This window comes from Corvus cornix, chromosome 1, assembly GCF_000738735.6.
Source record: "Corvus cornix cornix isolate S_Up_H32 chromosome 1, ASM73873v5, whole genome shotgun sequence".
In the NCBI taxonomy this organism is placed as follows: domain Eukaryota; kingdom Metazoa; phylum Chordata; class Aves; order Passeriformes; family Corvidae; genus Corvus; species Corvus cornix.
Window position 1 is genome coordinate 31,106,171 of NC_046332.1, and position 17,142 is coordinate 31,123,312.

Genomic DNA, 17,142 nt, shown 5'->3' on the forward strand with positions numbered 1-17,142 from the left:
TTCAGTATGACAGCCTCATCCTTTGGAAGGAGGCCCATTTGGAGGCAAGCAAAATTGCAGTGGCATCCTTTTGCAATTATATGCATTACTGAGTAAAAAGAGAGCAAGCAGAGGAAATTTGGTACCTGAGTTGGGCCAAACATGTTGCCATGCCTGTGATCTCTTCCTCCCTTGGGGCTATGTATGGCTTCAGGGAACAGCCATTTGCTAAGATCCAGCTTCATTATGTGCAGCACTGGGATTTGGGGAATTATCCTCCTAACACAGCCAGTGGTGGACTCTACACTGCTCATTGGCAGCAGCTCAGTATCCACTCCATGACGTTTGGATGCTGCACTTGGGGATGTGGTTTAGTGGCAGTGCTGGGTTAAGGGCTGGAATTGATCTTAGAACACTTTTCCAACCTAAACAATTCTATGATTCTAATTATGTGGGCAGAAATGATTTGGTTTTTAGGACAAGAAATGACCTTGTGTGCCTGGTTTTCTTGTTGACTAACATCTTCATTGCTGGGGCTCATCCATGTCTTGCAGAGGAGCAGGAAGCGCCATCCAATGCCTTGGCCAGCGTGGTTCAGTTTGTCCCTCTGGAGCTCATGGATGGTGTCATAAGAAACCTAACCAATGATGACAGCATCACTGATGTGCAAATGATGATGGCCATTGGCAGGTAGGAGAGGCTGCATTAGTGAGTGTCATAACTCAGTTTGGAGAAATGCTCTGTGTGGTTTTGGCTGGTGCTGCCTGGTGAGGAGTGTGTAGGGAAAAAGAAAACTTCTGTATCATTTCTTCTAGCCCTGAGGTCCTAGAGAACAGGAATAAAGAATGGTTGTTGCTATGATTATGACTTACTATATTTTTTTGGTTTAATTTAGTTTCTTTTCTTAGAAATAAATAATATTTATGGGACGTCCAACGCAGGCTATCTTGAAGAGGTTTGATTTTTTTTTTCCCCCTGAAGTTGTTGAGGACTTTTTCTCCCCAAAAATCTCCTTTTCACTATTTCATTGTGATCTCTGTCTCCCTTCAGAAGGACATCATCTTAAGCCACCAGTCACAGCTGAAGACTTATGTGGGGGAGGTATGCCCAACTGTTTCTAGGTCCCACCTTGGCTTTTGTCAGGTGGGTGTGCTGCAGCTGGACAGACAGAGTCAGTGGAGACCTTGCCAAAGCTTGATGAAGAGTAGTGGGTTGGGCATGCTAGACCTGGTCTTTGTAGCACCAGTGTCCTCTTTGGCATCACCAGATCTTCTTTGCACCCTTATGTCCAAGTCCTACAGCTTTGCAGTGCTACTGTGCCTTGTTCTGCACTTACTTAGGGGTATCTTCAATGATCTTAAGGGTATTTTCCAGCCTAAATCATTCCTTGATTCTATCTTTAACCCATGCTTTCCTTAGAGGTCTCCATTTAAATAGATGATATTCACATGCAGTGGTGTGTGCACTTAACACAAGGGAGCTGCTGTGACTTGATCTCACTGGAAGCATCTTTTTTCCTCTTCTTGTTACAGGATTTGCATGTCCCTCCCAATAAGGTTACATGACAGAAACACGTTATTCCTGGTGGGAATTTTATGTATGCAGAAAGGGGCTACTTCTCTTTGGCTTGCTGGAGAAGGTCATGATTTTCCCAGAGTCCAGAGCAACCCAAGACAAAGTATTAAGTAATCAGTTCAGTTCCTAACCCTCTTCTCCATCTTTTTCTCCTTCTGGACACTTGCTGCTGCAAGCTCCAGATGATGAATCTTCTAAGAGTGCCAATATCTAAATATAGAGGTTGCCAAATCAATTGCATCATTCCTTAAAACGTTCTTTGTCACGTAGGAGGATGAGTAAATAATTAGTCAGAGCCTGCAAAACATAATTAAGATCACTTAGGAGAAATGTTGAAGTTTTGGCAGCATGTTTATGGCAGATGGGTGCCCCAAAACCAGCATGACGTGTGTGTGCTCCATGCCTAGAAAATCAAAGGAAAATGGACATACTGAAGAATCCTTCAGCTTAGTATCCCTGCCAAACTGGTTGCATGCAGAAGTGTCTTCTTCTGAAGTTTGGGTTTGGGAGTAGCAGGGGAATGAACTGGACTTAGGATGGAGCTTCTGGTCAAGCATGTAAAGACAAATAGTGGTAGAAAAAAAGCAAGGCTGTCACCTGCTGGCGTAAGTGTACACCACAATCTCTTTTACAGAGTTTGTCTGTTTTTAGATAAACTCTATTATTGTGCATCCGTGACATCAGAGGTACTCACAGATTTGGGTTTTGCTTTTTTTTTTTTCCCTGAGGGTGTATCTGTTCCAAAGAGCTCAGGTCCAGATGCAGAAGGCATCTGATGTCACACAGCTATGCAGGCACTCGCTACCTCTGGAGATCTGGGCTTCTAAAGGTTTAGCATACCAAATCAATGACTCCATTGTCAAACTGGGGTCATCACGACTAAAATATTTGTGGATCTTACAATGTGGAAAGTGCAATATGAATTTAAAATGTAATTTCTTCCTGCTCTAGCAACACGGGCAGCACTGTAACAGCCACCAGTGCTGGCAAAATATAGCTTCAAGCAAATAAGGTTATTTTATGCCTGTTTAAAGAAGACAGGGATCTTTGAATCTCTGGATCCATCTACCTGCTTTATAGCATTGACATTACAGACCCCTTTCATGAATGTTCAACTCCGCTGCTCAAAGCAGGACAGTGCTCCCACTGCTGTTCTTTCACAGCTCTTCCACCACTGACTGGGTTGCTTTAGTGGGTCGAATCCCTCTTCTAACAGCCAGTCTGTGTGTATTTCTGGCCATCTTACAGTTCATTTGATCTTATGCCAACAGAAATAGCTGAAATATCTTTTGCCTCCCTGGTGTTTATTCCTTCAATATGTGCAGGAAGAGCAGTCCCTTCCCATCTCTGCTTTCTCATGGCTGCGCTAAACAAGCCAGGTTATTTTAAGCTGTTCTTGCAGGAAGTGTTCTTCATTCCTCTCACCACCTGAGCAGGTTTCTTCAACACAGTTCATTGGTCTTGGGCACAGATGGTGGTGTTTATGCATCATGTTCATCATGGCAGCCTGACCACAGCCTGAGGTGTCATTGTTTTGCTATAGAGAACACCTTTCCTTCTGCAGCACAGCATGGTGCTGGTCTTTGCCATGGCTGCTCTTTCACTGGGAACTTGTAGTCACCTGGTGTCTGCCTGGTTGTCTTCAAGCAGATAAGTTATTGTAATGTAGCCTCCATTTCTAGTGCCTTGAATGCATTTTGAAACAATACATTTCCTTCCAGTTCTACTTTTCTAATCCTCAGGGTCTTCCTTGTGACTCCTCGATCTTCCTCTTGTGTTGATGATGCTTGACAGCTGTGCATCTTCACAAACTTCCTAGCCCTGTTCAGGATATTTGTGCTATCATCACTAGATCCTGAAGAACGTTGTTTGTAGCCTCCTTTCAGGGAGCCAATCAGATATGATCTACTTCTGTCCTTTAACTAGAAATTCCAATGTCCCGACAAACCTGAGTTTGGCACCTGTGATGACCCTCTGTGGCACTCTATCCATTCTTCCCACTCATTGCCTGTTTTCATTGTAGGAACCACCTTCCCACATAAAGCACCATGGAAAAGTTAGAGTCATTGAAACCAACCAGAGTTGAATTTTACATGATGGAGATCATTAACTCCTCTTGTTTGGAGTCCATGAGCACTTCGTGTTTTGCTTTTGTATCAGCTGTCATTGCTCTAGTTTTTGTTCTCATATCTTTTTCCTACATCCATTTGTCACCCTGATCAATTCCTTCCTCTTGCTGAATATGGAGTCAATTCATGTGTTTAGTTTGGAAGTAACATCTAGAAACCCTGTCATATCTTTAATCTTCATCAGATTCACCACATATAGTGATTGCACGGTTCTCCTTGTTTTCCTCTGGTGCAAATGTCTATGGAAGCTTCTCTGGCATTTGCTTTATCATCCAGCTTGGCTTGACTTATTATTATTTTTCAACATCCTAACATATTCTGCTTTTCAAGGTTTTTTTTACTGTCTAGACTTTAATTTTTCCAGTTCATTAATTCCTGCTCTTTGCCTTGTGGTGGTTAGTTATCTGTCTTCCCTTCTTATATTTTGCATGAGATACAAATTGATAAGCAAAAGGAACTAACTGGGTAAGGTAACTGGGCTGAGGTGTAGCCTGAAGGCCTGGGATGTCTTCAAATCAAAGGTACTGAAATGGTCAGCAAAGTTTGATACTTGGAGATCCCACGTCTTAATTACTTCCCAGTTGTTTAACATTAATTTTAAACAGAAGCAATGTGTCATCACTTAGTCTGAGGTTGTTGTTTTATGACAGACTTCTGTAAAGCACTTACTTCTTGCAGAAACTTGACAACATGCTGGTTGAGTGGCTAGAGATGAAATTTTTTACCTGTGACATTCAGGAATAATTGGTTTCTGTTAGGGTTTCCAGGTTGAGTTTTTTAATATGTTTTTGGAAATCAATGTTTCCCACAGAGAACTAAAAGATATGAGTCTGAGTGTTTTTTTCCTTATCACTGACAATGCAGAGATCAAACTAGTGTTGCTTGTTTTCTAATGGTGACAATGCAGAGACCTCACTCCAACCCTCATGTGAGTGTATATAGAGCACTGCACCAGTGTTAAAAACTTGAACTTGACTGAAGTTTGTGGGAAAAATTCCCACTGTACTCTATGGATGTGGGTCTGATCCTCTGATGAACCACAGCATGATGATGACATTGGGGTATTTCCACTTCAGGCTCTGTTGTGCTTTGAATAACATGTGAAATGCCTCATGAAGAGACTGTCTCATCCCAGTGACTGGACATCAGTTTGGAGGAGGTTTGACACAGAGTGGAGCTTGGCTTTTACAATATGTGCATTAAATTTATTTAAGAGTTTGTGTTTCATTTCAGGATGATTGACTGGGTGTCCTGGCCCCTGGGAAAGAACATAGACAAGTGGATCATTGCTCTGCTGAAGGGTTTGGCTGCAGTGAAAAAGTTCAGCATCTTGATCGAAGTCACTCTTTCAAAAATAGAAAAGGTCAGTTGGCTCTTTTAAATGTGAATGTGAACCACGAAAATACCATCTCGCTCCTGAAATACCACCTTGCCTTTCAAATGATGAGATGTGACTTGAGATGTATAGAGAAGAAAGAGTTTGGTGTCCCAAGGGATACTGGTTTTGCAGCTAGGAATGATATTCCTTAGAACAACCTGGGATTCTTCAGGTTGTGGTCTGCAGAGGTACTGATATCTTCAAGATTATGAAATAAAGTAGCCAAGGATTTTCAAGCCAATTGAACACTCTCCTTCCCAAACTATGAAGCTCTTGTGAAACTTGCTTTTGGGAATGTGTCATGCTCTCCTTTGACTGTGCCTGGGTCATTGCTGGCTGGCAGAGGGAAAATACATATCAGTGAGCATATTATCAGTCTGAACAGTCACAGGTCAGTTTTAAAGCCTGTGCCCTGGCTTAGTTCTTTTATTAGTGTAGATAAACCCCCTGCTGCTGTTGCCATCACCTGTTTCAGCAGTGAGTACTAGCTCTCTCTGAAAACTGTGATCAAGCACTGAAACTGGTCACTATTTCAAAAACTTTCCATGCTGTGGTCCTGCTCTTCCCTCCTTCGAATAATGGGGATAACACCTGGCTGAGCTGCCAGAAGTCGTCACCATAGACATTACTAAGACTGTGTTCTTAGGGACATGGTTTAGTGGTGGGCTTGGCAGTGCTGGGTTAACAGTTGGGCTTAATGATTCTAGAGATATTTTCCAACCTAAATGATACTGTGATTCTATAATTATCAGTATTGGAACATTATCAATAACTGTATTTGTCCTTGTGATCCCTCAAGTGCATTGAGCAGTGGGACAGTAGCCAAGCATCTCTGGCTTTTCTTTATCTTTCCTTTCATTGTTAATGCATAGGAAAGGAACACAGCCCATAAAATAACATGTGATTTTTGGAAACCCTCAGAAGTACAATCTGAGAGCACTAGAGGGTATACAGGTATTTTTTGTAAAGTAGAATAAATATCATTACGTAGCCTTTTTATCTCTTTGTCTTCAAGGTTAGTGATAAAGTTCCAAATACTTGAATAAAGTAGAAGAGGCACATTTTAGAAAACATAGCATTCTACTGTGCTTGCATGGCTTTTTCATGAGGAGATATGGAGATGCAGCACTGTCATAGAGGCATTACACAAGCCTGAAAGGGTGAGTATAACCCCCACAATATTTTTAGGATGCCCCGAGCCAGTGCTCTGGACAGGGGATTACTCTGCAGACCTAGTTACAGGCTGCTTGCTTCAACATCCAGCATGGAGTAGGAAGAGACCAGCAGCCATGGTCGATGCCCAGTGCCTCTGTTTCCTGCTGTTTGCTTCTCCTGCTGGTTGCAGTGCCATCCTGCCTTCCAATTTGATTTTTTTTTCTCCCCTACCAGGTCTTCTCCAAGTTGCTGTACCCCATCGTGAGGGAGGGAGCTTTGTCTGTCCTGCAGTACATGCTGCTGAGCTTCCAGCACTCCCACGAGGCATTTCACTTGGTAAGGCTGTCTCTGGCACTTGGATGAGGGCATTTTCCTCAGTGTAACCCTGCTGTGGGGCAGCAGGGTTAGGAGGGGACCTAAGGCATGGCAGATGTTGCCGCTCTGGTTTTGGAGTGCGTTAGGTGGAGCCTTTGTGTTGAGAACATCTCAGAGGGCCCCACTGTGGAGGGCAGGGAATACATTATTAAACAGCCCTTGCTTTTCCTAAGCAGGTGCCTCACTCTCTGTTGGACTTAGTGGTCCCCATCCCAAATGTGACTTTAAATTGCAACCAACATGTGGCACCCATTTCTTTCAGTGGTGGGCCATCTTTGGAAGGTTTGTACAGAATCAATGCAGCAAGACCAGAAGACTGGATCAAAATACTTCACTACACAAATTCTCTGTTAAAAGCAAAACCAGCTTTTGGCAGCATTTCAATACCCACTTTTCATTTCCACAGTGATATTTTGTAATTTGTTTTGCTGTTGGCACTAAGGCACAGCTCTGCTTCCTGCTGGTACTGCCTCTGGAATGCTGAATTTAAAAAGTGAGGCTGAAGGCAAAAGCATGCTTGTAGTGATTGAACTGATAAAAGCAGTGATGAAAAATTACTCCAATTAACGTTTGGTTTTATACTTTCTCGTTAAAGCCCTTACATTTGGCTTTTCACCTAAAGTTCACAGAATAGACAGATAAGGCTGGAAAAATCAAAGCTAGCCAACATTTTCATCTGATGCCTTTTCATTCCTCAACTTGAGATACTTTAAAGGAACCTGAATTTCTTGAGAAACTCTTTGGTTTCTAAAAATAGTCATTCCAATGTGTTGTCTTCAGTTGGGCATCAAATATTGAAACACTCCAAAAGCTGTTAGTTGCTCTTGGCTTGAAGTATCCATCTGTAGCCCATAAGCATAAATTTCCTCCTTTATTTAGAAAACCCAAAAACCAACAGGGCAAGACCATGTCTTTTTGTATTTGCCCTTGCACTTTGGAAGGGTTTTGAGAATTGTTCCCATCACAGCTTGGCAAAATTCTGATGTATAAAAAGGTGCTGCAATTGATTTGCTTCCCCAACAAACCTGTCCTGTTGGAAAGTAAATAGTTAAAATCCCCAACATTTTGAAGGGAAAGAAAAAGAGCAGAGGAAGACCAAGTGAGGAAGAGGGGACCAGGAAATGGCTGGACTGGAGTCCTGATACTTTACACCAGGATTATTCTGGGCTAAAAATAACTTAAAATATAAATATGAAAAAGGTTGTGTAAGTGCCTGGGTCACTCTAGCACATCTGCAGGGTTGGAAAGAAGTTATTAATTCTCTGTGCAGCTGCAGGGTCAGCAGAGGGTGCCCGTGAGCAATGGATTGCTTGCCTTTGCATCTGCTTTTGCATTTTTACGTTTTTGAGATGAAAGCACAATAAAGACTGTGCTGCTTATATGCATGTTGTCACCCATCTGACCATACCAATTCCAATTCAGTGTATTCAGTATAAAATAACATAGAGCACAGCAGGCATTTCTTTTAGGCTAATCCCATCTACCTTGCAGGTTTGAATCCCTGCACTTGGCAGTCAACATGTTCTTCCCACCGTGGGTGTGGGATTTAGGGGAGACTAAAGATTGGCAATTGCTGCTCAGCAAAGCAGCAGCACAAACCTGCAGGTGTCATGCAATGTGAAACCCTCTAAGGTTGCCAAAATCAACAGAAGAGTTGCTGTTGAGTTCAAAGGGTGAAGGATGAAGTCTAGAATGGCACTGAAGTCAACTCCTGTTCACTCTTTTCCGTCTGCAGGTGAATTTCATTCCCCTAAATGTATTAAAATTTTGTGAATAATTTGGAGTAATTTTTGCAGTGAATTTTTCTTTTCCAGCTACTCCCTCACATCCCCAGGCTGGTGGCCTCTTTGAAGAAGGAGGATTCCAATTCTGCAACCAGCTCCCTGGAGCAGCTGGCTGAGCTCATCCACTGCATGTTCTTCCGCTTCTCAGGATTCCCAGACCTCTATGAACCAGTCCTAGAAGCAGTTAAAGTAAGCCATGCCCTGCTCAGTCATTTTACTGCTTCCCATGTGGAAATGACATCTTTGTTGGTAGCCTGGAATAGAGGGACTGTCCCACTGGTAGGGATGTCCTAGCCTCAACACCTCAAACGGTGGTAGAAGAAAGGGGATTAAAATTCTGAGTTTGAGCCCTGTGTAGGCAGGTTGAGGGAAGATATTTCTCTAATGGTGGGCCTGCAGAAGTCCTGATGGTGCCTGTAGGTTTTAGCTATAACATTATTCTCAAATGCCTCTAAAGACTAATACAAACAGGTAAACTCTTCCATGCATGGAGGCAGGTTCATGTGAAGAGCAGGTAAAATGAGTTGTGTGAATGCTTCTAGCAGAGGAGTTTTGCAGTTGCCCATTACTAATTCTTCATAGGAAAAGATCAGTCATTGGTTCATTGAATATTCTGAGTTGGAAGGGACCCACAATGATCATCGAGTTCAACTCCTGACCCTGCACAGGACAACCCCAAGAATCACACCATGTACCTGAGAGCATTGTCCAAATGCTTCTTGGCTTGGTGCCATGACAACTTCCCTGGGAAACCTGTTCCAGTGTCCAGCCACCCTGTGCAGGACACTTTTCCTAATATCCAACCTACACCTCCTCTGACACAGCTTTGTGCTGTTTTCTTGTGCCCTGTCACTGGTCACCAGAGAGAAGAGATCAGTGCCTGCCCCTCAGCTTCCCCTTGTGAGGACAGGTAATGATTTGTAACACAGCTCTCTCTTTCCAAGGCTCTCCCAATTCCAAATGAGGACCGGATTAAACATCTCTTGGGACAAAATGCTTGGACCTCCCAGAAGAATGAGCTAGCCTGCTTCTACCCACGCCTGGCATCTAAGTCAGAGACGGGAAAGATTGGGTTAATTAACTTGGGAAACACCTGCTACATGAACAGCATCATACAGTCTCTTTTCATGGCTTCAGAGTGAGTTTTTGCTCCCTTGCTCCCATTCAAGACTGTTCCAGGGGTTGCTCCCACTTGAGTGTCCCACTCTGATTTTTCATCTCACAGATTGCATCTCTGCTTTTCTTTCACAGCTTTCGGCATTCAGTGTTGAATTTAACTGAAGGCAACTCCCAGCCCCTGATGACAAAGCTCCAGTGGCTCTTTGCATTTTTGGAGCACAGTCAGGTAATTATTTCATGTTCTAGGTATTTGTTTGGACTGTCGGCTGCGGAAAGGCTCGTCTCCAAGTCGCTTCCTGCCGGCTCTAACGTGCTGATAAGGAGCTGTGGATCTTGGTGGGTTTTTGTAATGGGACGAATTTTGTTTATGTGAAGGAGGCTGATTTTGGGAGAGGAGGAGGGAAACTCCTATCACCCATGAGAGTGGGAAAGTGGGCTACGTTCACGCCAGGCTGCCTGTCTTTAACTTGTGGTCTTCTTGGGTTGGGCTGATGTAATAACTAATAGTTTTGACAACGAAGTCCATTAGGTAATAGTTTGCATCTGTGGTCAGCTGAGAAGCAGAGGTTTTGTTTCTTGCTGTGCAGCAAGGGAGAAGACTGGAGCAGCTCTCTTGTCCCACTGCTCCCCAGCAAAACACTAGCAATCGATGAAAATTGCCTTAAAAGTGAGTTTGTTAAAAGAATAATAATAAAACCCCCTTAGATTCCAGATGCTTTGAATCCTCTGTATGTGAGGGAAAGTAAAATAAAAATAACACCCTTAAACTAATTGTAAATATTTCCATGACAAACATGAAATTTAATGGAGTGACTCCTGGAGATACAGCTAGGTCATATCTAATTCCTCACTTGAAAATGTGTCCTTCTGTCCCTAGAAAGACAAGATTTTGGAAAGCCAGTGAATTTTCCCTTGCTGGGTAGCAAGTCATCCAGGCTTCTCCATTTCCCATGCCTTGATTGGCAGAATTGGCTTGTAGCATTGTGGTATTGTGTCACTACAGATGACCTGGGGGGAAAATATATACATCCTGTTTAATTTAATATTTGGTCATAGAAGAGTCTAGGTTTTGATGGCAGGTTAGGGTGTCTGTGTTCTGTGATGAGCAAGTACAGAAGCATATTTGCTTGTTGTGTAGCTGATGGTTAATGGTTTCCTGCTAATTTCCTTTTGGTTATTTTTCTTTTTTGGGTTGTTCTTGAAGTTACTTTTTTGCTTAAGATGGGTCTTTTTCCATGTTAATTAGACATCTGCTCCCTAATGACGACAATTACATTTTCTGGTAACACAGATTACCTGCCTGTAGTGATCAGAATGTTGGGTGGGAGTTTAGTGGATTTTTTTGCTTTGTTTTTTTTTTTTTTTTTAATGAAAGGATTTGGTGAGAGAGATCCTGATCAAATTAAATGGAGAGGCAAATTAAATTCAGACTGAATTAAGTAGAATTATCTGGATCAGGCCAATAAACCATTGCAAAATTGAACGATAAACACGTGGATATTTTATAGAAGTGTATGTAAAATAGTGTCTGAAATTCATCCTTACCATCCTGGCTTGCAGCAAACTAAGAAAGTCTTCCTGTGCACTGGGGTTAGCAGCCTTTGTAGGGTGAAAAAAGGGACCTTATCAGGCACAGAACACTGTGCTCCCAGTGAAGCAGCCAAAAGACCACTCCCCTCCCCTCTCCATCCCCCTGTGTGAATTGAGGAAAAATCCCTAGGACTAAATGCACTTCTTCTGTGTTGCTGCCAGCGACCTGCCATCTCCCCTGAGAGCTTCTTCTCTGCCTCCTGGCCACCCTGGTTCACTCCTGGAGCTCAGCAGGACTGCTCAGAGTACCTCAAGTACTTGCTGGACCGGTACGTGACGAATGCCATGATTTCGGAGCCTGGTGACAACGACATCCCTAAACCCCAGTGTAATGTTTAATGCTGACCCACATGCAAACAGGGCAAGTGGCTGAGGCTCAGAGGAGTTGGGAGAGTGGAGGGCTGGGGTGACAGATGGTGAGACTGGTCTGAGGCTCCTTAATAAAACCCTGTTTGGACAATTTTAGGGGTAAGGTCAGAACTTCAACTTGAAAATTTCTGCCTTTGCTCTGAAGACAGAGGGCATTCATAGAATTACATAGCCATTAAGTTTGGAAAAGACCCTTATGATAATTAAGTCCAACCATTAACCCAGCACTGCTGATGCCATGAAGAATTTTTGCCTTTTCTTTTATATCCCTGTTATACCTTTTTTGCAACTTCTGTATTCCTAGTGCTTTTTGCCCACATTCTTAGACTTGTTTGTCAAGCTAGGAGACTAAACATCTTAGAAGCTTCATAGTTAGGGATCAGTGTGCCCCAGACCCCAAGGTCCTCTCCAGAACATACTCTGTAAACCAAGATAGAACCATCCAGGGGAAGGCTCCTTGGGGAGGGGGGCTCACTCGAGCCTCTCATTGGGGAATCTTTGATAGATATGATAATTAGCAAGACCTATAATGTTATACCCAATCTTTTGGGGTGGGCAGGTTGCGGGGTGCATTTCGATCATATGACCTGGATGTGTGCACCTAAGGATCCTTAAAATAAATACCAAGGTAAAATCCCTTTTCCCCTTCTAACCGTGTATGACTCCTGATTTTAAGACCAGGAAAAGGCATCACTGCCAAGTCCACCACTAAATCATGTCCCTAAATGATGCATTAACACGTTTTTTAACACTTGTAGGAATGGTGATTTTACTACTTCCTTGGTCAGTCTGTTCCAATGCCTGACTACCCTTCACCATTTCATTGAAGAAATTTTTCCTGATAGCTAATCTAAAATTGTACCAACCTTAGAGATTTGCCTGACAAGCCACTCACCCTCCTCTGTAAAATGTTGATTTTTGCCTTTTACCTAGAAATATCAAATCTCTGGTGTCTCAGTGATCCCTCTAGAAGTGTGGGGTCAGTGGCACGTGAAGACTCAGGTTCCCAAATCCTGTCTGACTCCTTCCCACCTTTCTCCCACAGCATCAGAACCCCTGGGTACAGGCAGGTTAACTGGGATTAACCCCTTGCAGTGAAGAACAGAGCCCTACTTTAGAAACTACCTCTTGGCATTGTATTGATGCATAATGCAGCCTTTTTCTCCCCTGCCAAAGATTGCATGAAGAAGAAAAAACTGGAAAAAGGATCTACCAGAAACTCAAGGAATCCAGCTTGATGTCTCAGGCGGTGGAGCATCATTACTTAAACAAGACATTGATTGAGAAGATGTTTGGGGGTAAAATGATGACAAAGATCCGCTGCTTGAAGTGCCTGAATGTTTCCTCCCGAGAAGAAGCCTTCACAGACCTGTCCCTGGCTTTTCCTCCATCGGACAGGAATGTGCGTGGGAGCACATCTATTCTACCAGTGGAAGAAATTGGCCCACAGTTCATTGAGCCTCCTGAAAATGCAGGCCAGCTTACGGGCTCTCCCTGGATCCGGAGGAAGGCCCCCAAGGCCAGTGACCATGCAGCCCCACCGGTGTCGGTGGAAACATTACGCTTCCAAGAACCAGGAGAAGCAGCAAATCCTGTACGTGGCAATGATGTTGGGGTGGATGCAGCCAAAGACCCTCTCTCAACTTTTGGGGAGCAGGCATGTGCTCCCAAGGACTCCAGATCCGTGCCAGATTTAATCAACTATTTTCTATCCCCAGAGAGACTGACAGCAGAGAATAAATACCACTGTGAGAAATGTGCATCCTTGCAGGATGCTGAGAAGGTGGCAGAGCTGACAGAGGGTCCACACTACCTCATCCTCACACTGCTGCGGTTTTCCTTCGACCCACGGACTATGAAGAGGAAGAAGATCTTGGACAATGTCTCCATCCCTGTGGTACTCAAGCTACCCATCCTTGTTGCTCCAGAGGAAACTGAGGAGGTTTGCCAGCATGGGAAGGATGGTGCTGTCCCAGGGAGCGGCTTCATGACTGTTGTGTATGACCTCTGCAGTGTGGTGGTGCATTCAGGCATCTCCTCTGAGAGTGGCCACTACTACTGCTACTCCAGGGAGTGCACCGACACTGTCCCTGACGGGCAGCCCCGGGATGGGGTGCCAAAACCAGCCTCTGACAAACAGTTGGACTTTGAAATCCAGTGGTACCTCTTCAATGACACCAGAGTTTCCTTCTCCTCCTTCGAATCGGTCAGCAACGTCACCTCGTTCTTCCCCAAAGACACGGCCTACGTCCTCTTCTACCGGCAGCGTCCGGGTCGGCAGAGCTGCCTGCTGCACGAGGCTCTGGCTGAGGCCGGCCGCCTGCATGGCGAACCCTCTCTCCACAAGGAATTGATGGAAGCCATTTCCAAAGACAACATCCTCTTCTTGCAGGTAACTCCCACTGCTATGCAGAGCAGGGTGCAATCCTGTGACTGTCTGACTCAAGGGCCACATTCCCACCCATCCAGGCAGCAGTAGGATCCTGTCCCGTGGTTAAAATCCTGCAGATACCCACCCACTCTCTGAAGCCAAATCCCTTCTCCTTTTTAGCACCCAGATATAAACAGGTTATAGTTTCCTGATGAAACTGGGTGCTGAGATCGGTACAAGACACCTTGTGGCTGTGCTTGGGGTTGACTCGCTATTGTCTGCCCCTGGAAGCTCAACCTGAAATTTTCTTTGAAGTGCCTGGGAAAGATAGGATAATGGAATAGTTTGGATTGGAAGGGACCTTTAAAGGCTATCTAGTCCACCTCCCCTGAAGGATGAGAAGGGACATCTTCAACTAGATCAGATGCTCAGAGCCCCATCCAGCCTGACCTTGAGTGTTCCCAGGGAAATCTGTGCCAGTGCCTCACCACCTTCGTTGTAAAAAACTTGTTCCTTACATTCTACCCTTTCCTCTCCTTCCCACCTTCACTCACTGGTAACTAGGTGCTCCTTCCTACCACCTCTGATGTTTACCTGAGCCATTGCAAGCCAGGTCTTTTTTTTTCCTTCTTCTCTTCTCATCATAGAATCATAGAATGGTTTGGGTTGGAAGGGACTTACAGACCATCCAGTTACGGCCCCTCTGCCATGGGCAGGGACCCTTTCCACTAGACCTGGTTGCTCCAAGCCCCATCCAACCTGGCCTTGAACACTTTCAGGAGTGGGACATCCACAGCTTCCCTGGGCAGATGGGTGAGCTGGGAATACAAACTAGAACAGATTGCATTCAGCTGATACAGTTCAACCCGTTCCAAACAGCAGTGTCTCGTATGACATGAGCTGCATGTGGGGGGATCTGAGGGGTCCCTCCTCTCCCATAGGTGACATGGGAGGGCTGGGTTTGATCCCTGGAGAGCTGCAATGCTTTGCTGCATCCCTCCTGCTGAGCTCTAGAGCACATGGTCTTCACACCCCAGTTTAATTTGAAGGAAGCTCCCAGGGGGAACCTTACAGGTTCCTGGCTCCTTAGGGATGGTGGGAGCATCCCCCCACCTGAGTTCTTTATCTGCTGATATCCTTGTGCTATTTTTCCCCCTTCCTTTTCCCAGGAGCAGGAAAAAGAAGCGCGGAACAGAGCCGCCTATACTTCTGCCTTGCCGAAATCCCCGCTCTGGTGGAGAGACTTGGACAGGGACAAGGATGATGACAGCTCGTCTGGGGGCTGCAGCCCAGCAGCGGGTGGGGGCGGATCCGGCTCCTTCCATGGACTCGTCTTTTAGCCAATGGCTTAAACCAGATGGGCAGTGTCCACAGGGCCAACCTGAAGCCAGAGGCTCCTCTTCCTCACCCCAACGACGGTGAGCATCTCGGAGGAGGATTTGAGAAACATTTCAATGGAAAAGGTCTCAGGGGCTGATTTGGAGGCGCCTGGAGGGTCTCGCTGCTTCCTATGCACTTGGTCTTCATGCCTTAATGTACCTAAGCTAACGCAGAGATGAGCAGCTGCCGACAGCTCAGAGAAGTGTCCTTTTGCTTCAGCATAGCCATGTCTTGCCTGCTGTGAGCCATGCCACCAGCCTGAGGAGGCAATGGGGACAGGCATGGGGAGGAAGACAGACCCAGCGAGGCCCTAAGGATGAAGATATCCCATGCATGTCCCGTCTGCAGCCCTTCCCATGGCGCAAAGTTGATTCTGGGAGGACCTCTGGTCAGTTGTATTTCTTTTTAATGTGGTTTGGGAACCCACCATGACAAATTCTGAAGGTAGAAAAAAGTCTGAAAATGCCAAAATGTAGCAATGCTGGTCTGTGGGGCAGTGAGCTTGTAAGCCTGCTTGGTAACAGCGAGCAGTGGCAGGTCAGCCAGAGGGGGTTTATGCTGCATTGCAAGATACCCAAAAGAGACTGAGGGGCATAAACCCCTCCAGCCAAGAGAGACTGACCTGATCCAGTTTGGGTTTCTGGGCTCCAGTGAAGACCGACTGCATTACTGATGCCCTCTGGATGCTGTTAGTGTGCACGGCAGGCCTAGACACACAGCTGTTTTTCCAGATTGTCTTTAGGACTCAATTAGTCTCCTGCTGCTGCTGTCATTTGATGGCTTTCTGGGCTGGATCTGCCCTTTAAAATTTGGGCTTTGCCTTGGGATACCCTGAACTGAGCAGCAGATGACAGACCTCTCCTTAACTCAAGATCTATTTTTTTTTAATGCTGATTTGCAATGTGAGTAGCCCAACCAGATATGTTATATCAACCCAATATCAATATATACTATGTAAACCAATGTATTATATAAATCAGTAATGGGACAGGGGCTTATTTTGATGGCAGATGGCCAACTCAAGCCCCGGGCAGCACATCTACAGGACCACAGCTTCCTTCCATGTCCCCCCTCAGCTGTTGTCCTCTGCCTGCTCCTCCTTCACACCTGTAGTAGAGATTTCTCTAGCTCAAGTGGCAGAGACTTGTGCCTTAGGTCTTAAGTGCAGGGCCTAATCCTGACCATGGGGTAGTGGGGTAGGAATATTGAGTTGCTCTGGAGGAAAAGGCAAAGCACAGACATTGCTACAGATAATGTGAGCAGAAAGTCTGCTAGAGAGGACACTTGGGGTCAAGTATCTGGTGTATACTATCATATTCTTTTATTGCCTTTCCTATATATAAATAAAGGAAATGAATAAATTCAACATAGAGACTTAGTGTCTTATTGCAGGACTCATAGATATTGGGCTGATGGATCAAAAAAGAGATGGGGAAGCTGATGCATCCAGTCTCAAGGATGTGGGACAGTCCTGCAGAGTGGTGGCTTGGAAGAGGGGATCAGGCAGAGGTGGAATGGGAATCCCAGCGCAGAGCTGTGTGTCCTCCAGAAGAAGATCACAATATTAATAGTGGAGCCTTGTAGATGAGCAGTGGAGTGTGTTTGTTGTTTTTAAGTCAAGTGCTATGAGGAAATAAATGAGGACCCAAAGCTGAAGTGTCACAGAAAGTACAGTGTTTCCTGGTTTTATTAATAGACTTCTATTTATTTCCCATTCAAAGAGGTTGCCAAAAGTTTTCCTGTTGCTGTCATGCTAGCTCCTTTCTTTATTCTGGAGTATCACCTGAAGGCATTTTCTGTGCCATTTGCTGTAAGGTGCTTTTGTAGGAGACTATCTTATACTCGATGAGATCCTAATCTCATCAAACCAACATGGAAAATTGAGAGGCTGTATCATAGCTAAGCTCTTTCCTGAACAGGCCTTGTTTTTTTCCCCAA

General features: G+C 44.8%; 1 protein-coding gene across 4 annotated transcripts in view; it reads left to right on the forward strand.

The window, feature by feature from the left end:
- Positions 1-16,570, forward strand: part of USP35 (ubiquitin specific peptidase 35) — a 27,877-nt gene extending 11,307 nt beyond the window's left edge. For all 4 annotated transcript variants that reach the window (XM_010401021.4, XM_039561985.1, XM_010401022.4 and 1 more), the window contains exons 3-11: positions 534-669; positions 4,917-5,046; positions 6,451-6,552; positions 8,406-8,564; positions 9,320-9,513; positions 9,627-9,720; positions 11,247-11,353; positions 12,630-13,845; positions 14,994-16,570. In XM_010401021.4, the coding sequence (XP_010399323.2) occupies positions 534-669; positions 4,917-5,046; positions 6,451-6,552; positions 8,406-8,564; positions 9,320-9,513; positions 9,627-9,720; positions 11,247-11,353; positions 12,630-13,845; positions 14,994-15,164 (2,309 nt within the window). In that variant the 3' untranslated portion in view covers positions 15,165-16,570. The remainder of the gene's footprint in view (positions 1-533; positions 670-4,916; positions 5,047-6,450; positions 6,553-8,405; positions 8,565-9,319; positions 9,514-9,626; positions 9,721-11,246; positions 11,354-12,629; positions 13,846-14,993) is intronic.
- The last annotated feature ends 572 nt before the right edge of the window (positions 16,571-17,142 follow it).